Here is a 25,679-nt window from a genome sequence, read left to right on the forward strand (position 1 = left end):
ATCAGTCTCCAGAGTATATTCTGCTTTATATTTTACTGATGTCTATATTTTATTATATATGATTAAATGTATATTGAAGCTTGATGAGAAGTGTAGATGTGTGTTTTTGTTGTCCATATACATAATTCAATCTGTCAAAAGAAAGTGATGTAAGAGGGAGCAAGCAGAAAAAGGAAGATGAAAGAACATTTCATATTATTTTAGCATCAATCTTTCAGAATTCAATGTTATTGTCACGGGCTAATACTTCCATCAGAACAGGCTTAACAGTACACAGCAAACAGATACACATTAATTCCACAACTCAACAGTACCCACTACTCCATTTGGCAAAATATTTATTTATAATAAATCTGTTCAAAAGCAGTTGGTCATATTAATTATTCATTTTACATTTTTAGGCTGTAACAATGATTTTGGTAAAAGTAAATAAACTGTCTCTTTTTACACAGTATACAAAAACAGAGACATGAAATGACAGTAACAATAAAACACATGAAAACAGGAAGAATCAGTAAGACAAAAGGCAAAAGCAATATGAATCTGTCTGCGCACAGGCAATGCTGCCATGATTATTTATTACCCGTACAAATCCTCAGCCCCACTTACAATTATCCCCATCATAGCTCTTAACTGCAGATTTACACTCCAGGAGAGGAATCAGATGTTATGTAGCAGCTCCAGTCACTCTTTTCACAGTACTGCATGTCAACACTGGGAATGGTTTCTGATATAATTTAAACTGCACACAGTACTTTAATAAAAAAAATAGTTACTCCCATTCAGTAGTCCCTGGTGGCTTTGATGTCAAATCATACATCACCCGAGAAATGCCAGGAATCTTCTTAATCTCTGTCACCATCTTGAGCACAACCTATGATTAAAGGAAACAAGTACTTATGAAATTATTTACTTTGGAAAAACTGCATCCTAGAAAAATTGAAATATTTAAAAGTAAGTTTTTTACTATGGTAGGTTAGATGCAAATAGAAAAAACGACAACCACTAGTACACTGATGCGATAAGAAAATTAAAAAAAATCCTAATCTTTACTGACCAGTAAAAAAGTGGGAGTCAAATACAGAGCATTTTACTTGACAAAATAAACTTTGTATTTTAAACATTTTTCATTTATAAAAATAAAGCAATCATACCACATTTCAAAATACAGGACTATGTAGCACTTTAAAGACTAACAAGATGGTTTATTAGATGATGAGCTTTCGTGGGCCAGACCCACTTCCTCAGATCAAATAGTGGAAGAAAATAGTCACAACCATATATACCAAAGGATACAATTAAAAAAAAGGAACACATATGAAAAGGACAAATCAAATTTCAGAACAGAAGGGGGAAGCGGGGGGGGGGGAGAGAAAGGTAAATGTCTGTGAGCTAATGGTATTAGAGGTGGGGAAAGGTAAATGTCTGTGAGCTAATGGCATTAGAGGTGATAATTGGGGAAGCTATCTTTGAAATGGGTAAGATAACTGAGGTCTTTGTTGAGACCCACGCGTAGAATGTCAAATTTTAGCATGAATGACAGTTCAGAGATTCCCTTTATAGCAAATAATTTCAAGCAAACTGGCAAAGTATAAAAATGTACTCTTCAACTTTATCTCCACTCACACAAAAGTAACAGCCTAAGTAAAAAAGATGAACTTTAAATCATACTCTGGAGGTTATCAAATAAATTGTATAGGAACAACAGAGAAAGAAAGTTTCTGAGAAAAAGGTCCTCCATTGACAGCCTCTTGTATTCCAGACTTCAAAATTTAGTTAGTGTTAGCAGGAATCCCTCAGAGTGAGTATTTGAAAAATAATTTGTTGATTTAGTAAGAAAGTCAATTACTTGCAAAAGAAGAAAGCTTATCAGACTTCTACAGTTTGAAGAGCACTGAGTCTAAGAGGCAGTTACTCATCTGTGCAGCAACTGACATTCTTTGAGATGGCTGTCCCTATGGATGCTCTGCTGTAGGTATTTCGACACCCTGAGCTTAGAATCGGAGATTTACAGCAGCAGTAGCTCAGACAGCATAGTGCTATCTTGCGACGCCGGGAACGGTGACTGAAGCATGTCATCAACCATCCCTCCGTTACTTCTCTACCATGGAAAACTTCTTCAGACTCTGAAGCAGAGAGGAAGGAGGGTTGTGGAGCACCCACAGAAACAGCCATCTTGAAGAACATCAGTTACTGCACAAGTGAATAACCGGCTCCTCTTCTTTGAGGAGTGTCCCTGTGGGTGCTTCACTGATGGTGACTACAAAGCAGTAATCTCTTTGACTGGCCATCTGTCCCATTATGTTCACCTGAAATTGCGGGTAGGTGTACTTTGACTTTAAAGTTACCCAGGCCCTGTTTTTTTCAGAGAGTGTACAGTCCAGAATCTTATAAAATGGTGCGGAATGAGGAGAGATGGACTGAGTGTCTGCCCGGGTAAGAAAACATCGCCATTTTGGGGAGTAAGTACATCTTCTGCTGGCCTTGCGACTGTTAAGAATTATTTGTTTTACATAAGAACGGCCATACTGGGTCAGACCAAAGGTCTATCCAGCCCAGTACCCTGTCTGCCAACAGTGGCCAATACCAGGTGTCCCAGAGGGAGTGAATCAAACAGGTAATGATCAAGCCATCTCTCTCCTGCCATCCATCTCCATCCTCTGACAAACAGAGGCTAGGGACACCATTCCTTACCCATACTGGCTAATAGCCATTTATGGACTTAACCTCCATGAATTTATCTAGTTCTCTTTTAAACCCTGTTATAGTCCTAGCCTTCACAACCTCTTCAGACAAGGAGTTCCACAGATTAACTATGCACTGTGTGCAGAAGAACTTCCTTTTATTTGTTTTAAACCTGTTGCCCATTAGTTTCATTTGGTGGCCCTTAATTCTTATATTATGGGAACAAGTAAATAACTTTTCCTTATTCACCTTCTTCACACCACTCATGATTTTCTGTTGTGGATAAAGGGGAGGAAATGCTTGCATGCACCTCTGAGAGTTCAAGCATGTTGATGTGAGCTGATGTCTCATGAGGCAGCTGTCTGCCTTGGATGGTGTGGTTGTTGAAATGTGCTTCCCAGCCCTCCAGAAATGCGCCCATAGAGAGCAATAGGGTAGGTGTTATATGTTGGAAGGGTACCCCAGGACACAGGTTTTGTGGCTATAGCCAGTATTCTAGGGAGTGTTTTATTTTGTTTGAAACACTGAGGGACTTGTCTCCAAACACTGTCTGTGTGGGATATAACAGGTCTGGAGCCATCCTTGTAGGCAACACATCTGGCATATCTGGAGTCTGGCAAGGTTTACTACACAAGCCATTGCTGACATATGCCTGAGAATCGGCAGGCATTGTCTGGCTGAGACCGAAGGTCTATTGATTATGGTAATGGCCAAAGTGGTCAGAGCCAGGGAGCAATGCTGTGGGAGTTTGGTGTACACATGTGCAGTCTAGGATAGTGCCATTAAACTCTAGTTGTTACGTAGATGTGAGTTGAGACTTTTGTTCGTTTATTCAGAATTCCAGGGAAGTGAAGAGATTGAATGTGGGGCTAGTATTCTGTACTGTTTTTAGCAGGGATGGAGCAGTTATTAGACAGTCATCCAGATATGGGAAAATCATGACTCCTGACTTCTGTAGGTGAGCTATGGCTACTGATAACACCTTCAAAAATACCCTCAGAGTCATGGCTAGGCTGAATGAAAAGACTCAGCATTGGTAATATTGACCATGCAGACTGAAGCATAGAAATCTTCTGTGTGCTGGGTAAATTGTGATATAGGAATAAGCATCCTGTAGGTCGAGGGATGACAGCAAATCTCTTTTTTGTAGTGCCAAGGTTATGCCTGCCAATGTAACCATTTTGAAATGTTCCTTTTTTAGGAACTTATTTAGATGGCGTAGGCCCAAGATAGACCGAAAGATGGAAGCCCTTTTCAGAGTCGAAGAACGACAGTTACTGCACCGAAGGTGAGTAACTTCGCTTTCTTCTTCGGGAATGTCTCTGCGGGTGCTCCACTATGGGTGACTGCGTAGCAGTAGTCGCCAGAACGGAAGGAGGGCAAGAGTCCCTATTTATCCGCTATGGAGAGCACTGCAGTCGCCACTGCCCCATCTGAACAAGTGCCTAGAGAAATAGAATAGTGTTTGGCAAAGGTCTCATGTGAGGACCAGGTTGCCGTCTTGCAGATATCCTTCAGAGATACCCCTCTATGAAAAGCTGTAGATGTGGCCACTGCTCTAGTGGAGTGGGTGCATGGTTGGGATGGAAGGGGTAAGCTTTTCGCTGCATACAATTGCATTATGCATGAGGTTACGAGATTGGAAATCCTCTGGGAAGATAGGCGTTGACCCTTTGACCTCTGTGCCAAGGAGACGAATAAGTGGTCCATACACCTGAAAGATCTAGTGCGATCTATGTAGAATGTTAAGGCCCTGAAGGTGTCCAAGGAGTGTAGGGCCGCTTCTCGTGGTGAGGCATGAGGCTTCAGGAAAAAGGTTGGCAGAATCACTGGTTCGTTGACATGGAAATGGGAGACGATTTTGGGTATGAATCTTGGGTGTAGTCTCAAGACTACTCCATCCTTATGGAAAATTGTATATGGTGGCGTGGCCATCATGGCGGAAAGCTCACTCACTCTGCGTGCCGATGTTATGGCAATCAGGAAAACGGTTTTCAAAGTGAGGAAATGCAAGGATACAGTCGCCAAGGGCTCGAATGGCAGCCTCATTAGGGCGTCGAGGACTACCATCCAGGCTCCACACCGGTGGGACTGGGTCGTGTGGTGGGGCCATGTTGGTAAGGCCCTTGAGAAATCTCTTAGTAGTAGGATGGGCAAAGACAGAAACACCATCTATCGGTGATGTGAATGCTGATATTGCTGCGAGGTGCACCTTGATGGAGGCCAACGTGAGGCCTTTGTTCTTTAGGTGCAACGTGTAGTCCAGTACGGAGGGGATCGACGGATGTGTCAGACTGTGGTGGTTTGAGGTACACCAGGAGAATCTGCGCCACTTGTGAAGCTAAGTTTTTCTCGTGGTTTGTCGTCTACTGTGTACTAGGACGTGTTGGACTGGAACGGAGCAGAGGGATTCGAATGGAGTCAGCCAGTTAGGAGCCATGCTGTTAGGTTCAGCATTTGTATCTGGGAGTGTTTCAGGCGTCCTCGGTCTTGCGTGAGAAGATCGTGGAGAGGCGGAAGGTGGATTGGTATCCGCACGGAGAGACGGTGGAGGAAGGGAAACAAGTGCTGGCGAGGCCAGTCCGGGGCTATGAGGATTAGCATTGCCCTGTCCACCTTCAGCTTCTGAAGGACTTTGGGGATCAGAGGTATGGGGGGGGAATGCATAGAGGAGGGGTCCATGCCAAGTTATAAGGAAGCCATCCCCCAGGGATGCACGGCCTAGGCCCGCCCTGGTGCAGTACTTGCGGCATTTTGTATTGGTGGGAGTTGCAAAGAGGTCCACTTGGGGAGTACCCCAACGTTGGAAGATCTCGCGTAGGATGCCATCGTGCATTTCCCATTCATGCTTCACATGGAAGTGTCTGCTCAGGAAATCTGCCGCCACGTTTGTGGTGCCAGGTAAGTAGGATGCCGTAGGTGTTACTCCGTGGTGAATGCACCCGTTCCAAAAGCAGATGGCTTCCGTGCATAGGGAACGGGAGCGAGCGCCGCCTTGGTGATTCACGTAATACATGGCTGTGATGTCATCCGTGAGTATCCTCACCGTGGTGTTTCGAATGTAGATGAGGAAGGATTTGCATGCGTTGAAAATGGCGCGTAGCTCTGGAAGGTTTATGTGTAGCTGTGCTTCTTGTGGGGACCATTGGACTGAGAGGGAGCCCATGTGAGCCCCCCACCCCCCTAGTAGAGAGGCATCAATTGTGATTTGCTGGAGTGGCTCCTGCCCATGGAAAGGTATACCTGACAGAAGGTTTGTGTGGCTGGTCCACCATAGGAGTGATTGGAGAACTCCAGGTGGCAGCGTTACCGGGCTGTGGAGATCGTATCTGGTGTGGTCGTATACGACAGTCAGCCAGTACTGAAGGGTGCGCAGATGTAGTCTGGCGTATTTCACCACATATGTTGTGGTGGACATATGGCCCATCAGTCTGAGGCATGTGATGAGTGGAACGGTAGGGCTGACGGTGATGGTGTGAATGAGGTCTTGGATAGCTTGAAACCTCTGTAAGGGTAGGAACGCTCTACCGGCAAGTGAGTCTAGGCGGGCCCCAATGAACTCGATGTTCTGAGTGGGGCGCAAAACGGACTTTTTCTCGCTGAGGAGGAATGCGAGCGATTGAAAGACTTGCCTCGTGAAGTGAACCATCTGGGAGACCTCGTGTGGAGAAGGGCCCTTGAGTAGGCAATTGTCCAGGTAAGGGAGGATGAATACCCCTTTGGCGTTAAGAGGAAGGCCGTGACCACGGATAGAACCTTTGAAAACACTGTGGGGGCTGACTATAGTCCGAAGGGGAGGACCTTGTATTGGAAGTGGTCCTTTGCCACAACGAAGCGCAAGAACCTCCTATGAGCTGGATGGTTGGGGACGTGGAAATAGGCGTCCTGGAGGTCAAGGGCGGCAAACCAGTCCTGTGGATCTAACACAGGGATTATGGCAGCTAAAGTCATAATTTTGAATTGTCATTTCTTGAGATATTTGTTCAAACGGCAGAGATCTAGGATGGGGCGCCAACCTCCGGACCTCTTCTGGGTGAGGAAATAATGTGAGTAAAAGCCCGTTCCTGAAATCCTTTGGGACTGGCTCTATGGCACCCAGAGAGAGAAGGTGGTCGACTTCTAGTCGGAGGAGGGTCTTGTGAGAGGGGTCCCTGAAGGAGGACGGGGTGGGAGGGGTGGTGGGTGGGATGGCTATGAAAGGGATAGGGTAGCCAGAATGAACAATCTCGAGGACCCATCTGTCCGTGGTGATTTTTGCCCATTGATGTAGAAAGGGCCTCAGCCGGTGGTGAAAGAGCTGGGTCGTACAATTTGTGATGCTGCCTGTGACTGTCTGCTCACCCCTGACCAACGCATCAAACCTGTTGCTTGTTGTTGGGAGGCATGTTCATCCTGCCGTTTGGGTTTCGGTGTCGCTGAGGCCTCTGGCGAGAGCGTTGGTTGTTGAAGGGCCTCTGTTGCTGGTGTTGTTACTGCCACTGATGTCTGATGTAGGAGTAGTCATATCTGAGCTGGTATGGTGAGTAACCGCGTGTCTTAAAGGGGGGAGTGTACATCCCCAGAGTTAGCAAGGTTCAGGAGTCTTTAGAGGAGTGTAAGATGGAATCCGTGGTCTCTGCAAAGTGCTTATCCTTGTCAAAGGGTAAGTCCTCGACTTTGGCCTGTAGTTCCGTCGGAACTCCCGCTGCTTGAAGGAAAGAAGCTCTGTGCATAACGATGACAGTAGCAGTTGAGCGAGCAGTGGTGTCAGTGATGTCCATGGCTATTTGGAGGGACGTTCTCGCCGATGTGTAGCCCTCTTGAATTACTGACCTCAGATCGATTTCTTAGAATCAGGGAGATGATCCATGAAGGGGGTGAGGCGTGAAAACATATCAAAGGTGTGATTGGAGAGATGCGCCGAGTAATTGGCGATTCTGAGGAGTAGCGTTGCTGAAGTTTAGACCTACCTGCCCAGGAGGTCAAGTCTCTTTATGTCCTTATTGGAGCCCTGTTGTCTGAGGTGTGAGGCTCTAGCCCTCTGTTGAGCTGTGTCAACTACTAGGGAGTTAGGCTGCGGATGGGCAAAGAGGAATTCCATGCCCTTCAGTGGTACGGAATATTTCTTGTCGGCCCGTCTGTTGGTCGGAAGAGCCGCCGCTGGAGCATGCCACACTTCATCAGCCAGTTCCAGGATGCCCTCGTCAAGAGGAATGGCCAGGCATGACCTATGCTGCGGCTGGAGATTCCTGAAAAGCTTGTGCTGCCTGTCCTTGAGTTCCTTCAGCGGAATCTCTTGTGTAATAGCTACTCGCTTAAACAACTCTTGGAACTGATGGAGGTCATCTGGTGGAGACCTGTAGCCCGGTGTGACTGCCTCATCTGGCGGGGACAAGTCTGGGATGGAAGTCCCCGGTAGGTGGTCCCCGGAGGCAGTGTGATCCGTCTCTGATGGAGGATGAGGTGGTGACGATGAATGATGTGGAGGGGTAAGGGGAGCTGGAGTTGGAGAGCGTCTGCGTGATACCTAATCGTAGGCAGAACGTGATTGATCAGAGTAGCCACTGCGGGAGTCTCAAGAGTGGCGGTCGTCGCGATATTGGTCATGTCGCGGTGAGCAGTCGTCGTGATAGTTGGAACGGGCGTAAAATCGGTAATGGTATGGAAAGAGCAGGGCGAACAGGAGCAGATGTCTGATGCCCTGGAAGAAGCAGGGGACGCAGAGAGCTGCCTGTAGTGGTGTCTGCGGTGGAAAGGTGCAGCAGCCAGGAATGGTGAAGGCAGATTGGAGGAGGCATGGGGGGACCCATGCCAATGGGTATAGTGGCGTGGAGAACGAGGCACCGGGGGAGGCGAGGACGGTGCCGGCGAGAAAAGGCAGGAGCAGCTCCGGTGCGGGGAGATCAAAGGAGCAGGACTCCGAGCTCCTCATCTGCCGGCGTGTGCTGAAGACACAGCCGGCGCGGTGCTAATCAGTGCCGGGGGCTCAGAGGCGGCAGCAGCAGCCGGCGCTATACCGGCAGGGAGGCGGATCAGCGCCACGTAGTCCGACACCGCATAGAGGCTTTGGAGCGGTGTGGGTGCCGGCGCAGTGATGTTCAGCTCCGGGGTCCGATATTGGAGCCGGCTCAGCACTCTGCAAGGGAGGCAGAGGGGGAGGCAATGCTGCCTGGAGAACCTGCATATGCGGAGGCTCCCGCGGTCACTTCGGCTTTGAAGCCACCGAGACAGAGGGATCTGACTTAGCTGTGCCAGAAGTCCCCGGTCTTTCAGGCTGACTTTATCTGGTGTTCAGGGCAGCTGGTAGGGATCTCGTGGGAGAGATCCTGGGCTTTTTCTGAAGCCCCGTAGTCGGGGAGGAAGCCTGGCACTTCTGGGGCTGCTGGTCAGATTCGGTTTGTTGCGGCTGCAGGGCTTTATCGAAGGCGCCTGTGAATGCGCCTCTCTCTCTCTCCTTTCTAGCCCTGGAGGTGAGTCTGGTACAGTGGGTTCACTTCTGGGGGACATGAGATTCCCCCAGACAACGGATGCACTTCGAGTGGCCATTGGAGGCTGGCATTGCCTCCCGGCAAGAGCCGCATTTTTGGAAGCCGGTAGCTGACATTTTGCCGGTTGCCCTGAGGCAGTTCTTGTTTGCAGTTGTGGAGAGACATTTAGTTGTCTGAGTATTAATAATTTTATCTCTAAAGTAATGGTAATATAGTGATAATGTCTCTGTTGACTTTATCTCTTCTCCTTCTCTCTCTCTCTCTCTCTCTCTCTCTCCCCCCCCCCTTTTTTTTTTAAAGGGGAACACAACTATATACAAGGAGCGGACAAGAGAACAGCTGAGAGGCGGGAGGTAAGAACAGTATGCAGTCTCCATTCTTACTCCCGTTTAGTAGTTCTCTCTCTTTTTTTTTTTTTTTTTTTAAGAAATAAGGAAAAAAACAAAGGAAAGAGGAAATAGAGGTGTATGTACATGGGGGAACTAGAAGGAATCTAGTTCAGTGAGTGAAATGAGGAGTGTGGTTCCAACCATCTGCAGCCTGAGGTGGTAAAGAGGAACTGGAGGGGGGCCACACCGTGCAAGACAGAAAAGATTGCGAAAGCCGCGGGCCTGCAGCACATGCGCGGTCTGGACGAACACTGCTCATCACAAGCTTCCATCTGCAGCGCAGGGGCAAGCCCAGCACCCCATAGCGGAGCACCCGCAGGGACATCCCCGAAGAAGAAGTATGCGCTTTCCTGCCGAAGATGCATAACCTCTTCCAATTCTTGTCCTGGGGGTTGTTTTGAACTGGGTCTGCTTGCCCCTATGATGTACCGCATCAATGACAAGAGAATTTGGGGTAAGATGGGAAAAGAGGAATTCAGCTTCTTTGGCCAGCACAGAATACTTTCAGTCTGCCCGCTGTGACAGAGCAGGTAGGATAGAGCAGGTTAAAGGGCTTGGTGGAAGGGGAGAGAGGCAGCTCTTGCAGAAAGAGGCAGCAATCCTGGCTAATTAGGGGCAGCTGAGACAGGGTGGCTGCAAATCAATTAAGGTCCAGGTGAAGCTGACTGGGGCTGCCAGGAGGCCTCTTTTAAAAACCCTCCCTGCAGGTGGAGGGAGGAGAGTGTTGACAAAGAGTCTGGAGTGTTGACAAGGAGTTTGGAGAGCGAGGAGAGGTTTGGAATGTGGAGAAAGACAACTGATAAAGAAACCGGAGGAGCCAAGTAGAGCAGCAGCAGCCCTGATAAAGGCTGCAGGGAGACGACAAACACCAAGACAAGGAGAGTGAATCTTATACGGCGACTCCTAAATTGTGGGACAGTGGCCTGTCCAGGGGCTAGGGGTCCAGGAGTGGGATTGACTCTGCCACACCGCTTAGAAGAAGATGGGATGGACATGGGGGTTTGCCAGATTGCCTTGGCAGCATCCATGATGGTCTCACTTATTGGCAAGGCTATCTTTGAAGAAGAGAAGGCCTGAAGGATATCAGTCAATTTATGCTGTGTTTTGGGTACCTCTGCAAGAGGAATGTCCAATGAATATGCTATCCTTTTGAAGAGGTCTTGGAATGATTTGAAATTGTCTCCTGTATTAGGGTGTGGGGCATGATAGTCTCATCCAGTGATGATGATAAATGTGTAGGAAGCATGGCATCATTTTCCTGTACATCCTCCAAGCCTCTGTGACGTCTTGGAGTGTGTCCAAATGGGGCTAGGAGAGGAGCTCTTGTCTCTGAAGAATCATTGCTTGTGAAAAAGCAGATTGTTGAGCCCATGGGTTCCAATTTGGCCAAGTGGTAGGGAGCGGAATTGGTGGCATTCACGGAAATGGTTACCAGACTTGTCCTGGCATCTGAGGCTGCTGAGGGTGCATGGTAGATTTGGAAGATGAATGACAGGGTTTCATCATATTCATTATCGTCACTTGAAAAGGGCGGGGCACAGCTAGTCGGTGCCATTAGTCTCCTAAGCCCTGGTACATACGAGTACCATCGGTACCGAAAAGCAGAGTGCCTAGTACCAAGGATATGGCCAAATCCACATGGGAAGTAAGTGGCCGTGGTACGGTAAAGCTCAGTGTCATTGTCAGTAATGAGACATTCCGTGCCAAATGCATGGCAGCCTGCGCAGAAAGTTTCTTTGGTGCCATCAGTGCAGGCATCTGCGGTGCTGCCAGTTCCTTAGTTCACTGGAACAGCCTGTCTTGCTCTTAGATTTTGAGCCTGTTGGAGGGCATGGCTGTTTAGACACCTTACCCCCTCAGGACTTGTGTGTACCGGACATGCCTGGTGTCTGATAAAGATGGTGTCGTTGGTGGTACTGAGGTGGACTTTGCTGCTGGTGAGCACTTTTTTGAAGGGAAATCTTTCTCTGGCAATGATTGTCTTTTTTGTTAAAGGGTTTTTTTTAGTTGGCGGGGTCCTGAGGATGGTAACCCTGATCCGAGGTTGCTGTAGGTGATTTTTGAAGCGGTGAGGTCTGATACTCTGATTCACAAGCTAGTCTTAGCAATTTCTCTAGGGGGAGCAGTTTTATTTGAAGATCCCATACCTTAAGAGACTTCGCTGAAAGCTTTTTACAATTGGGGCATTTTTGTGGGACATGAGCTTCTCCAAAGCATCTAATGCACTCGACATCGCCATCTGAAACTGGAATGGAGAACCTGGAAGCAAGGAATCTTTTGAAAAAGGAGAAGCTTGGCATGGTGGAGACCCCATGAAGGGAAGGTACTGAGAAAAGGAGGGAAACTGAAATAATTTATATTTTAAATAATAGGTTAATGAAATCACTGGGGAACAGTGAGGAAACCTGGCGGAAAAAGAGCAACATGGAAAAAGGGGCTCTCTTATCTGGAAAATACGTAGTGAGGAGAGCTGCTGTGTTCAGACCTAAGTCTACGGCAATAGAAAAGGAACTGAGGGATGGCTGATGATGTGCACTGGTTATCACTCACAGCATTGCAAGACGGCACCATAAACACATTGTCATCCAGGGTACTACTGCTATAAATCTCTGATTATAAGTACAGGGCACCAAAACACCTACAGTGGAGGACCCATAGGGACACTTTTTGAAGATGAATTATGTATTTTGTTTCAGGTATCCTCTTAGTGTGTATTCTATATTAATATACAAATCCACATGGCACAACACAATATTGCTCTCCTAAAGCAACTGAAATTTTAAATCAACTGCAATTACTTCCATAGGTGTACATTTCTTCCACACTTTCAATACTATTTTGTCACAATGTTATTATTCAATATTATGAGACATCAAAGCTTTATATATAGCACAAAATACGTATTTAAGACTTTAAATAAGAAATTTATACTCTCAAATAAAATGAAGACCCTCCCCATTTGTACACTAGAATTGTTAAAATGCAAATATATTAAACCATCTGGCTACGTCTAGACTGGAATGATTTTCCGCAAATGCTTTTAACGGAAAAGTTTTCCATTAAAAGCATTTGCGGAAAAGAGCATCTAGATTGGCACAGACGCTTTTCCGCACAAGCACTTTTGCGCAAAAGCATCCGTAGCCAACCTAGACGCGCTTTTGTGCAAAAAAAGCCCCGATCGCCATTTTCACGATGGGGCTTTTTTGTGCAAAACAAATCTGAGCTGTCTACACTGGCCCTTTTGCGCAAAAGCTTTTGCGCAAAAGGACTTTTGCCCGAGCGGGAGCAGCATAGTATTTCCACAAGAAGCACTGATTTTTTACGAGATCATCAGTGTTCTTGCAGAAATTCAAGCGGCTAGTGTAGACAGCTGGCAAGTTTTTCTTTTGCGGAAAAACTTGCCAGTCTAGACACAGTCTCTATGTTTTTTAAATCTATTACAAAAGACTTCCTTGAACCAAGTCAAAGAATTTATAATCATATTTATGCTACTCTGACCTATGCAATAATTATTTCTAATCATTTAATGTGTGAATTAGCATTGAGACAATGACAAATAGTAAACCCAAGAAACTCGAAAGAGTAAGATTTAAACCATTCTTTACACATGCCATATTTTTAATAAAGCTTCACACTACATGAAAATGGTGAAAATGACCAAAATATGCAAAGAGAGTATCTAAACATAGGGTCCTAAATCTATGTGTATGTACCTAACTAGAGTTAGTCAGGTTTTTTGAAGTGCTGAACAACTACAACTCCCACTGAAATAAATAACCTATGGCTTGAAGGTTTTGATGAATATTCTTAAGAAGGGGGACTTTTTACGACTGTTCCTTGTTTTACCAACTGCTCGAAACATCCTTATGGGCTTATTGTATGGCAGGGATCCCTCCAGACAGAATATACTGACAAATCAAAATAGTAATCAGGAGTCAAATTTCACATAATATTTACTAACGTTTTAAAGTTTTAGGTAAAAATCATCCCCTTTTCCCCAAAAAAACCCTCCCAAAAAGCAACAAAACAGACTATGTGAAAATAATCTTGGGTTCAGGTCACATAAAAAATAAACATATTTTACAAATGAACTATTACCTCTTCTGGGATTTCATTGCCAGGAGTGGCTGCAATGCCTGTCATGAAGTCACTAGTGATAAAGGTTCGAATAACCACCGATCTCTGACAGGAAGGTTGTTTCTGTAGGGGGTCTCGGTCAAAATGCAATGGTGTCAAAATTACTGGCATCTGGCTGATTTTTCCGGCATAACCTTAAGCAAAATGGCAATAAAAGCTACATATTAACATCATTGTCCTAAACGGATTTTACTTCAAATTACACAACATGCATAAGGATATATCTGATGAGGGAAGACTTTGTATCACTTTCATACTGTACATAGTAAATGCAATATACAAGAAATATATTTACATGGACAATAAGTTTTATGAGCTACCCTACAAAAACATCATGCTGGAACATTGTGATAATACTTTCACATAATATTAATATTCTATATACTTAAACTACCAATATTGCCAAATATGGTAGAAGTCCTTTTTACATAGAACATGGAATGTAGAATTCATTCATACAAATGGCTGGCTGACTTTCATTAGGCACCCCTCCTCCTATTATTCTGTATCAGGTAAGAAATAACAGAACTGGCAGTGAGTTCAGGGAGGGTTTATTCCTTCAAGCAGGGGTAACTGAAAATATTACAAAAGGGAAAATTCATATTGAATATCAGGAAGAGCTTCCAAGAAGTTTTGTGAAACAGTAGTCAAAGTGTAGTAGTACAAATCTTGTAAAAGAGGTTACTTACCTTGTCTATTCCATCTAGAGTATGCAAGTGCCCCATGCACCTGAAGTTGGAAGATTTTTACCAGCAATGTCCATTACTTAGTTACCAATAACTCAGATTCACAGAGAGGGATCTCATTGAGTCAGGGGTCGCTGACCCACAGAAAAGTCAGTCAGGGCCACACAAGTGAGATGCAAAAAAACAACTCCAAAAAACCCCAAGCCTCACTAATGTGGCCCCAACTGGGGGCAGGGAACAGAGTACTGAGACAAGGTGCTGGGGCAGGTGGTGGAGCGGGGATCTGGCCAGGGGGAGGGGAGCTCATTACTGCCTTTTTTACTGATGTAGAAAACTGTTGTCATGCGGTCTGACATCACTGAAATGTGGCAGGTTTACAAGAGTGGTAGGAACGGTTTGCAGGACTTGTAAGCTTGCAGTTCTAGTAGGTTTATATGTGCATCCTGGGCTCTTAGGCAGTCCATGTCCCTTGCCTTGTATGCTCTTTTGGATTGGCACCCTACTTACAACAACAGTGAAGTATCTATGACCAATGTTTTCTCAGGTGGCTCCGTCTGTTCCTTGTTCCCCCATCACCCTACAGAATTTCATGCTCTATGAGGGAACAAGACTAACTTGACCATACACTGCATACACTTTTCAAAGCCAAGGCTGCAGGCAAGAAAGGCAAAGCCTTGTCAAGGGTATCACACAGGTGCAGGAATCCATGTGATTTAGGTGGATGAGGCATGAACAAACTGACATTTGTAGGATGTATGAGCCCAACAGATCCTTTATAGACTGCAATTTGTTCTGAAGAAGATATTCCTTGACACTAACAGAGTTCAGTGGTATTAGTCGGTTGGATGGATGCGGGTGTCTTCCACAGATCCTCAGATGTTTCCATGATTGCCTCGTCAATTAGCAGGGCAATCTTACTATGTAATGTAGGATGCAAGTTCTTTAACAAGTGATGTTGTTTCTTTTGCACTTCTTGGAGGGAGACATGCTGACTTGTCACTACTCGCTTGAATAGTTCTTGAAACTGTTTGAGGTCATCAATCGCTACTGTGTCTGCTGGTATAACTGCATCATCCTGTTGGGCACTTAGGTCGTCAGGGTGTGTGATGCTTATTGATTGAATATCAGATTCATTGTCCGAAATTCGTTCCTCCTCCTCCTCCTCCATGTGTGTTGCAGGAGGTAGGGGCTGTGGATGAGGCAGACTCCTTCGAGATGGTGTGGAGTGGGCTGAGGACCGGTGTCTGTATGGGTCCCAATGATCCCAGGGCCCCCATTTGGGTGGGTAAGGTGGGGGTGGGTAAGACCAATAAGGGTGCCATGGGCTTTGTTGTGGTCCAGCCCTATGATAGTAGGAACGAGACCTCCTTGGCGACGTGTGTCACGAAGAATATGTCGTATGTCGGTCATCATCCGGTAAGGGAGCGTCTTGCAATGACACTGGAGACATAGATCTGGGAGGGGAATGCCTTACAAAGGACCTCCCAGGTGAGCAGTCAGTGGGAGGCAGGCATGAATGCTGTTGCCTGCTGTGAGTGTCAGATGCTGTTTGAGAGTGCTCTGTAGCAGACTCATGGATCTCACTGTCTGCTGCTGGCGCCGGTGTAGAAGTATGGTTTGCAGTTGCAACCGGTGCCGGCTGTGCACGGGGTCTCTTTTGTTGCGGTGCCAAGAGTTTGAGTGGCACCGTCCCTTTAAGCAGCACCGGAGTTTTCCGCGGTGCCGGGGCTTGAAGCTTTTCTTTCCGCCCCGGGTTGTTAGCGCGTTCCTGGGACGGCTCGGAGGCAGCACGCACCGGTCCCGGTGCCGAACGCGAGGATTTTCCCTCTGCTTTGCTAGCAGGGGTCCTCGGACTTCCTTGCCCCTCTCCCTGAGTCTTTGGGGAGGAAGAAGGTGGGAGAGAGCGCGATGGTGATGCTCTCTGCCTTGTAGTTTTTGGCGGTGGGGGGGTTTCATGCTGTGGTTCCCCCTGCTCTGTAGGCTGCAGAGACTTTTCAAACAAAATCATCCTCAGGCGGAGCTCTCTATCCTTTCTAGCTCTCTCTGTGAGGGAAGCACAGTGTGTGCAGCTGTGGGGTGAGTGAGTTTCCCCCAGGCACTGAATACATTTTGTATGGCCGTCAGAAGCCGGCATAGGCTCGCAGCACTGCTCACATTTTTTAAAGCCTGGGGAGGCAGACATAGTTCGGAGATTCTTATTTCTTAAAAGTGTTAGTATTCTCAGTGTTTTATTTATTTGTGACTGTTGTGATAGTCCTTTCCTTTCCTTTTATGTCGTTTATATGTTTTTCCAGCTGAGGAGCCGGTCTGAGGTGAGTTTCAGTCCCCGAGGGGAGATTTTGTTGTCAGTTTCGTTCTTTTTATAAAAAATTGTTGTTATTATTTTAAGAGAGAAAACAAGGAAAACTAACTTGGAATATAACAGGGGGGAAAACTGTGGTAACCTAACTAATGGAAATACAGTCTGAGAGACTGAGAGGGAGCTCCTGCTCGCTCCGTCCGCTGACGAGGGCGGTTCAAGAGAAACTGAAAGGGAGGGGATTGAGCCGCGCGCTGCAGAGGGCGGAAAGGGCTCGAGACGCCTTCTGAGCATGCGCGGCTCAACGGGGGGGAAACTGCTTTGCAAAGCTCCGATCTGCAGCTCAGGGCGACCCTTCACCTACAGTGGAGCACCCACGAGGACACTACTCGAAGAGGAATTGGACTTGTTTAGTTTGGAAAAGAGATGATTGAGAGGGGACATGATAGCGGTGTTCAGGTATCTAAAAGGGTGTCACAAGGAGGAGGGGGAAAACTTGTTCTTCCTGGCCTCTGAGGATACAACAAGAAGCAATGGGCTTAAACTGCAGCAAGGGAGGTTTAGAATCATAGAATCATAGGACTGGAAGGGACCTCGAGAGGTCATCGAGTCCAGCCCCCCGCCCTCAAGGCAGGACCAAGCTCCGTCTACACCATCCCTGACAGATGTCTATTTAACCTGTTCTTAAATATCTCCAGAGAGGGAGATTCCACCACCTCCCTTGGCAATTTATTCCAATATTTGACCACCCTGACAGTTAGGAATTTTTTCCTAATGTCCAATCTAAACCTCCCTTGCTGCACTTTAAGCCCATTACTCCTTGTCCTGTCCTCAGAAACCAAGAGGAACAAATTTTCTCCTTCCTCCTTGTGACACCCTTTTAGATATTTGAAAACCGCTATCATGTCCCCCCTTAATCTTCTTTTTTCCAAACTAAACAAGCCCAGTTCATGAAGCCTGGCTTCATAGGTCATGTTCTCTAGACCTTTAATCATTCTTGTCGCTCTTCTCTGTATCCTTTCCAATTTCTCCACATCTTTCTTGAAATGTGGCGCCCAGAACTGGACACAGTACTCCAGCTGAGGCCTAACTAGTGCAGAGTAGAGCAGCAGAATGACTTCATGAGTTTTGCTTACAACACACCTGTTGATACAACCTAGAATCATATTTGCTTTTTTTGCAACAGCATCACACTGTTGACTCATAATCAACTTGTGGTCCACTATGACCCCTAGATCCCTTTCCGTTGGACATTAGGTTGGACATTAGGAAAAAGTTCCTGTCAGGGTGGTTAAACACTGGAATAAATTGCCTAGGGAGGTTGTGGAATCTCCATCTCTGGAGATATTTAAGAGTAGGTTAGATAAATGTCTATCAAGGATGGTCTAGACAGTAATGGGTCCTCCCATGAGGGCAGGGGACTGGACTCGATGACCTCTCGCGGTCTCTTCCAGTCCTAGTATTCTATGTGTCAGGGTTTTTGGTCAACAGAATTGCATCTGGGGAGCTTTGCTGCTCTAAAGGGCCCCGTATAGATATTTCTGTGTGGGAGTTTTGGACTGGAATGTGGTGCATTAAGTGTGCCCTGCTGAGGTCTCTGCTTTTTCAGCAATGGATCACAGGCCCTCCGGTGGCAGAAGGGCACAAATATTGGTCTGGGCTTGTAAGATTGTGATGCATATTTTCTGTTTGGAGATGTACATCTCCAGAGAGTGGATGGTTGCCTAGAATTTTTCAATGAATGTAAGGAACCACTGGTCTTCTCACTTAACATTTCAAAAAGTCTCAGGGAGGTAGCCGTGTTAGTCCCTGCAGAATTTCCCATGTGATACAATTGGGCATCTTGAATTATTGATGGGTACACTAGGCATATTATCTTGAACATCACCTATTAACTATTATACAGTAATCTTGTAAATGTACTGTTACAGGGTCACTTCTGGTTTGCCATGTCATGTTAATCCTTTTTTAGACTGCAGCCAAAGATAAGAGATATATAGTATTTAGGATATAAACGTGAAATGTAAGTATTAACTAATTTTGTAGAACATTATTTAGCTTAGCCAAATTAGACTTCAGGATAAATCGGCATAAGTTAATAACATTAGAGACTTCCTTAAGGTAGAACTGCCTGTTGCTATGGTAATAAAGCAACAAATATTAATGAATATAAGAGGAACTAACGAACAAATTAGCCTGTGAAAAATGGGGAAACCCAAAAGCAATGGAAGTTAAAATAAGGAAAAGGTGTTAAAACCTTCATAAATCTGTATGAAAGTCAGTGGGCATCAGACTAACACATAAGGAAAGTTGTATCCCAGCCTCAGCACCATGAGAAATGCCAGGATTATGAGCACTGGTGTTGGTTATGGTGGAGATGATGAATAACATTCTGAGTTTATCCACAATACAGGGAAAGAGCAATGCAAACATGCATTATCTCCTTTACCTGACTGCAGTGTGTGGACTGTTTTGTTAAGTTAATAGAAATTATTACAGAAAGAGCACTACATAGTTTCTGTTGTGCATTGTGGAGGGCTCCCCATGAACCCTCTACAGTAGTTGATGTTAGGGGCTGAACTCTCACAGACTGGAGTAGATGCAAACCCTCATCTTGGAAAGGGTAATTGGTTAAACACAACCACAAATATGGTTTATAAGGCCTTATGGAACTAAGCAGAAGTCTTAACAATCCTTGGCCTTTAGGTCTTGCATTATAGCTGCTTTTATACCTAATACACACTCAAATTCTTGTCCCCCCTATACTTATGTAACGCAATCCTGCTTATTCCTATACCTACAGCTCAAATCTACTAATCAATAGGGCTCCGTGTCTTTCACAGAAGTTGTAGACATCACAGATTCTATAACTTTCCTTGACTGCTGTGACTTTTGCAGTGGCCAGTATGGCTGACCGTAGGACTACCCAAGCAGTTGGTCCTGGGAAACAGTCATTGTTGCAGTGGCTCAGCAGCCAGCTGCCCAGGTGGCCTCAAAGCCAACTACACCAGCCACTGCTGGAATGGGGCCCCAGGCAACTGACCCAGAAGACTGCCCCGAAGCAACAGCCAGTGCAGCTGACCTTGGGGACTGCCTGAGCTGTGGTCCAAGGGGAGGCCACAGCAGCCTCTGCTCGGTGGCCCAACTGCCAACAGGCTCCCTGGAGCTCCCCCTTCCTAAGCAGGCTCCCCTCCCAGCAGCAGTCTCCTAGCCCCCATTAAGATTAAGTCCAGGATATTTATGGAAAATCATTCATGGACAAGACATGGGCCATGAATTTTTGTTTTCTTCCCCTGACTTGTCCATGACATTTACTAAAAATTCCCATGATTGATTACATATAAATTAGCCACAACAAAAGGTAATATAATCAGATGATTAGCTACACTAGACAATCTTAGCTAGCTTTAAGATGGCCTCATAATGGGAAGCATCACCTGTGCCACTTAATAAATGTATCATTTTCACATAGTTATCCTGCAACTATTGAGAAGAATCCAGTCAGAAACCATGCCTGCAGATGGAGAGTGTGGACGCATGGATGGTGTATGTGACCTCCGTTCTGAGTCAATATGCAGGAGTGTGGGGAAATGCCATGGCTTCTTTGTGGACAAATGCTTCAGACACAGATACCATGTCTGTCTGGGCCAACAGGGAGTGATTACTATTACTATGGACCTGTCCTGCTTTATCCTGTTGATTACTCGATGGAGAACTGGTATTGGTTAGAACGCGTATGATAGTGGTGAACTCGTTATTGTGAACGCATCCCCTAGAAAGTGCATTCCAATGCTCTCACAAGAACAGTACTTCTTGTGGGTACTAGTTGCAAACAAGTCCACAACAGGGAATCCCCACTGACTGAACACTTCTAATAGGAGATTGGTATCGATCCCCCATTCATGATTCAAACTGAAGTTCTTGGTAAGGGTGTCTGCCATGGTATTGAACTTGTCTGGCAAATAGGTGGATCAAAGGTGTATGTTGTATGGGACACACCATCTCCATAGCCAGACTTCATACAGAGGTGGTATGACTAGGCTCCATCCTGGCGGCTTACTGTAGTACATGGTTGTCTGATGGGCCGTAAAAATGTATACTTTTTTTGCAAATTAGATGTAAAAGGTGTTGGCAAGCATTGTTTACTGCCCTGCCCTAGGGATGTGAAGGACTAGTAGACTAATCGACTATCCGATAAGCAAATGCTTATTAGATAGTTGACAGGATAGTCGATGAGTCGCTTCCCACTCCTTGCTGCCTCTATCAAATAGAGGCAGCAAAGGGGGGGGGAGGGGAGGTACTTCAAAACGGCAGCACTGCTTGAAGCCTGGGGCCAGACCCCGGGGGGGCTCCATGTGGTGCTGCCACTATGAAAAGCCACATGCAGCCCATTGCCAGCTAGGGTGTCCCCAGGCTGCACACAGTGTTTCAAAGTGACAGCGCTGCATGGAGCCCAGGATCAGCTGGAGACTCCTCAGATGACCCTGGGCTCCGTGAAGTGCTGCTGCTTTGAAACGCTGCGGGGAGCCCGGCATCAAGCTCCTCCTAGCATTTCAAAGCGGCAGTGCCGCATGGAGCCAGGAGTCAGTGGGTAAGTCCCCAACTGACCCTGGGCTCCACGCAGTGCTTTTGCCTTTGAAGTGTAGCAACAGCCCTAGAGTTTCTGCTATACTTCAAAGGCAGAGGCAAAGTATCAACTAATCGAACAGTCAATGCAAACTGCAAAGTCGAATCAATTATCCAATAATTAACATCCTTATCCTAACCTCTACTATGTTTATGTGCAACTTGGATTCCTCTGGGAACCATTGACCTTGCACCTTCAATTTGCCCGATGTGTGCACCCCAAACCAGGACAGATGCATCTGTGGTGACAGTTATGGACGGTAGTTGAAAGTGGAAAGGTACTCCCTTGCACACATTGACTGGGTTTGTCTACCAACCTAAGGACTGTTTCACTTTGATAGGAATTGACGTGGTTTTGTTGATACTGTGGAAATCTGGCTTGTAAACTATTCTTAGGCACAGTTGCATGGGTCTCATGTATAATTTAGCATGTTGTACCACAAAGGCAGCTGCAGCCATGTGACCCAATAGTTGAAGGCATAGCTTTGCAGTGACTTGGGAACTGCTCTGAGCCATTCTTACCAGTTCCGTGATTGTCTGGAACCTTTATTGTGGAAGAGAGGCTATTGCCACTGTGCAGCCTAGGTGGGCTCCTATGAACTCTAATTTTTGTGTTGGTGTGAGTTTGCATTGTTTTAGATTTATTTGTAAACCTAGGCTCTGAAACATTGACATAGTCAAGGTGACTGCATCTTCTGCCTCCTGATATGTTTGTGCTTTTAACAGGTAGGGACTCCTCAGCTGATCCCAAGTTCTAGGGAAATGCCATGCAGAGCCTGGGATCAGCTGGGGAGTCCCCAGCTGACCCCAGGCTCCACTGCCCCTTTCAATTGACAGCCCTAATCTTAGCACATTCGGCCCACTCTTCACTATTGAGCCATCACTTCATATTAATTTGTTATGTTTCAAACCCTCAAAGTAGACTAATGGATTGTTCAGCTTAAAGCAGGGGTGGGGAACCTAAGGCTGGGGGGCTACATGTGGCACCCATCTTGTCTGGATCTGGCCCCTGAAGCTCAGAGCTGCCCACCCAGCAATTGAGAGCCCACGCTGATGATCCAGCCTCCCCTCCTCCCCCGTCCCATTCTGGGGCTGGAGCACACAAAATCTACCAGCCTCCCCCCCAAGGTTCTGGTGTACGTGAGGAATGTGCAGAATATCTTTCTCCTTCTCAGTCAGGGACCACCAAGTCAGTGAGGGTTTGGTTGGGTTTTTTTGCTTCTCACTTGTGTGTAGCCCCCGACTGATTTTTCTGTGGATCAGTAGCCCCTGACCCAAAAAAGGTTCCATACCCTGGCTTAAAGAAATACCTCAAACTTCAGATAATAAGTAATATTGTCTGCTCTCAGCAGCTCTGGCTACTCTTATTGAGAGGTTTCTATTATTTAATATTTTAAATCATCTCTCAAACATTTAATATTTGGGTAAGAAAAGATGATCACTACAAGTGAAAATGGCAAGAACATCATATGTAATTTCATATCACTGATTCATACACACAATTCCACAGAGAAATGGAAAGTGCTAGAGGAAGATACTGTTGCTCAACAAACCAAGGATGAATTCATAATCAGGCATTATGTAGTGTCAAAAAATCATTTCTGAGGTGATTTCTGTAAGAATAATTTTAAAGACTAAATTTCATTCTATTTGGACGACATCTAGTAACTCAAGCCATTCATTGCAGGATAAGAAATAAGTCAACCACCATATTAAGTAGTGATTATTTGAAAATACACGGCACAGTTCTTGAATATTCTGGCTCAAAACATGTAACTACATACTGATTTAAGAATTACAAGCATTTTCTGATAAGCATAAGTTCATGTATCCAGGCTAAATACTTACCAGACTCCCTGAGAATATTATGAGCCTCAAAATCAGCTTGGCGTAAAGTGCTGAGGACTCCGGTTGTCAGGAAAGTGGGTGTAACATCCATAGGAGGTTCTTTGACTGGTGGACCGAACACATATACAACTCTAGGAGGATAAAGTAGATTGTAGAAAAATACATTTTATGCCTAAAGAATTAAAAAGGTTGCTTGGAGATTATATCTTTACTGTTTCAGTGAAGCACATGAGACCGAGAAATTTTAAGAGTATGATTTTTTTTAATCTTGACCCTTATCCACAAACTTTAATTTTAAAATAAAGACAAGACATTTCAGTTGGATATATTCTGTAAACCCGATGTACCTTTTTCTATTTTTGGAACTCAAAAGCTATTTATTTTATTTCCTACATACAGTGCCAATAGCTCTAGGCTTGCTTTTTCCTGTGAACTACACAGAAATGCCCATTTATTGATGTTACTGAAAGCATTTTTCAACTGATGGCAGTGAAAGTTCATATTGTTTCAACAATATACAATACAAATTTTACATTTGCATTCTGCTTCTTCTGAAATCTCCTTTGAAGAATCAAAGCCTCCTTGAGGAGGCTAACCTCACAGTTTGAGAAATAACACACTGTGAATGAACAGTTCTATTGCTATTTATAAATCTCTGGTGATTTACTAATTATTAATAAGTAATACACAAGCTTTTTTCTTCCTTGCTCTAGAATAAGGTGAAATATGGATAAAGAACTGATGCACAACACAAATTAATACATCCTTAGCAGGCCCGCCAACAGCAATTGTGGGCCCCAATGCAGAACAGTGAATGGGCCCCCTCACCACACACACACACACACACACACACATATTCATCTAACATTTGTTGGCGTTGCACCTACATTGGCTGGTGCCCAGCAAGTTGCTGGCTGTGCTGTTGGGTGTGCTCTTCCTGCACAGCCAGGACTTCCACATGCCCAACCAGCTGCCTTCACCATTGCCAGTACCAGTCCTATGGCTAGGAGCTCTGCAGCTCATTTGGGTAATTTAAATGGCCTGGGACCCCCGTCACAGTGGCAGTTATCTCCCCTCAGCAGTCCTGATCCTTAGTATATGTTACAAATACTGTAAACGTTGATATTTAAAGGAATTATGTCTTTGACATGCCTAACAATGCCGAGCAGAGAAGTACTCAACATAAATCTGCCATATCAAACTGAGACTTAAAGTAAAAAAAAAAATCAAAACACAAAAAACAAAAACCCCTCTGCAAATAAAATGAAAACACAATTTTTGTCCAAATAAACTCAAATTATGGGCAAGCATAATTGGGTTTTTTGGGTTATAGCAGTGGTCCCCAACCTGTGGTGGTGGCCAGGCGCCAGGGGGCGTGGCCGTTCGCCCGCCGGGCGCCAGGGGGCGGGGACGGGGGCAGGGCCCCGCCATAGCCGCGCGCCCCCCCCGCCCATAGCTGCGCCCGGGGCCGGCGCCCCCTCCCCCCCAAGCTCCGCGCGCCCGGGGCCGGTGCCCCCTCTCCCCCAAACTCCGTGCGCCGGGGGCCGGCGTCCCCCCCTCCTCCAAGCGCCGGGGGCCGGGGTCGGCGCCAGCACCCCCCCCCCCCCAAGCTCCGTGCGCCGGGGCCGGCGCCCCCTCCCCCCCAAGCTCCGTGCGCCCAGTGCCGGCGCCCCCCCCCCCCCCTTCCAAGCGGCCGGGGCCGGCGCCCCCTCCCTACCAAGCTCCGTGCGCCCGGTGCCGGCACACCCCCCCCAAGCGGCCGGGGCCCCCCACCCCAAGCGCCACGGGCCAGGCCAGCCCCAAGCACGTGGCGGGCGCACACGAATGCCCCCGCGGGCACCGTGGCGCCCGCGGGCACCGTGGCGCCCGCGGGCACCGTGTTGGGGACCACGGGGTTATAGAATAAAAACTGTGAAGTTATGAGGTTGGAAGACTATTTTAATAAACTACTCAAAAGTCAACTTTCTCCTCTCCTTTTAAAGCCCCCTATAAATACAAAGGAGAAAGTTTGAGAATCATGTACTAGGCACCATACAACACCCAGAGACATAACAAAACTGAATGAACAGCAGTAACATTCAGTTATGCAGTCTATAATAGACTACAGCAACACATACAAATATGTTAAAAAAAACCATTATACTTATAAGTCAAACACACAAAAATTAGGAAGTGCCAGAAATAAGGCTGGTGCTGTGCATAAACATTATGAGATAGTATGTAATCACAACTATTTTTTCCACAGGAACTCTGCCTCATTCACAGTTCACAAATCTGTTTTGTTCTTGTGCAGCTTTATGCCTTTTTGTGGCACATTATTCAAACCTTATACAAAATTATTAATTTGCTTTTTATAGTACTCATCACTACAGTTTCAGTGCTTTGTAAATATTAAATTTATCTTCACAACACTCCCTGTGAGATAAAGTGATGATATCATCCTTTCACAGATAGGAACTGAAGTACAGAGAGAATAAGGTAAACAATTTACACACATTTTGTTTTCCTGATTTGAAATACCCAGGACCCAATTTTTCAGAGT

The 25,679-nt window shown here is 46.0% G+C and overlaps 1 protein-coding gene across 2 annotated transcripts in view; it reads right to left on the minus strand.

The window, feature by feature from the left end:
• Positions 1 to 321: 321 nt before the first annotated feature.
• GMPS (guanosine monophosphate synthase) overlaps positions 322 to 25,679 on the minus strand; it is a 74,356-nt gene continuing 48,998 nt past the window's right edge. For both annotated transcript variants that reach the window (XM_075937754.2, XM_025184864.3), the window contains exons 14-16: positions 23,138 to 23,268; positions 13,640 to 13,812; positions 322 to 874 (exon numbers count right to left, since the gene is read on the minus strand). In XM_075937754.2, the coding sequence (XP_075793869.1) occupies positions 773 to 874; positions 13,640 to 13,812; positions 23,138 to 23,268 (406 nt within the window). In that variant the 3' untranslated portion in view covers positions 322 to 772. The remainder of the gene's footprint in view (positions 875 to 13,639; positions 13,813 to 23,137; positions 23,269 to 25,679) is intronic.

Source organism: Pelodiscus sinensis, chromosome 10 (genome assembly GCF_052426305.1).
Source record: "Pelodiscus sinensis isolate ZL-2025 chromosome 10, ASM5242630v1, whole genome shotgun sequence".
NCBI lineage: Eukaryota > Metazoa > Chordata > Testudines > Trionychidae > Pelodiscus > Pelodiscus sinensis.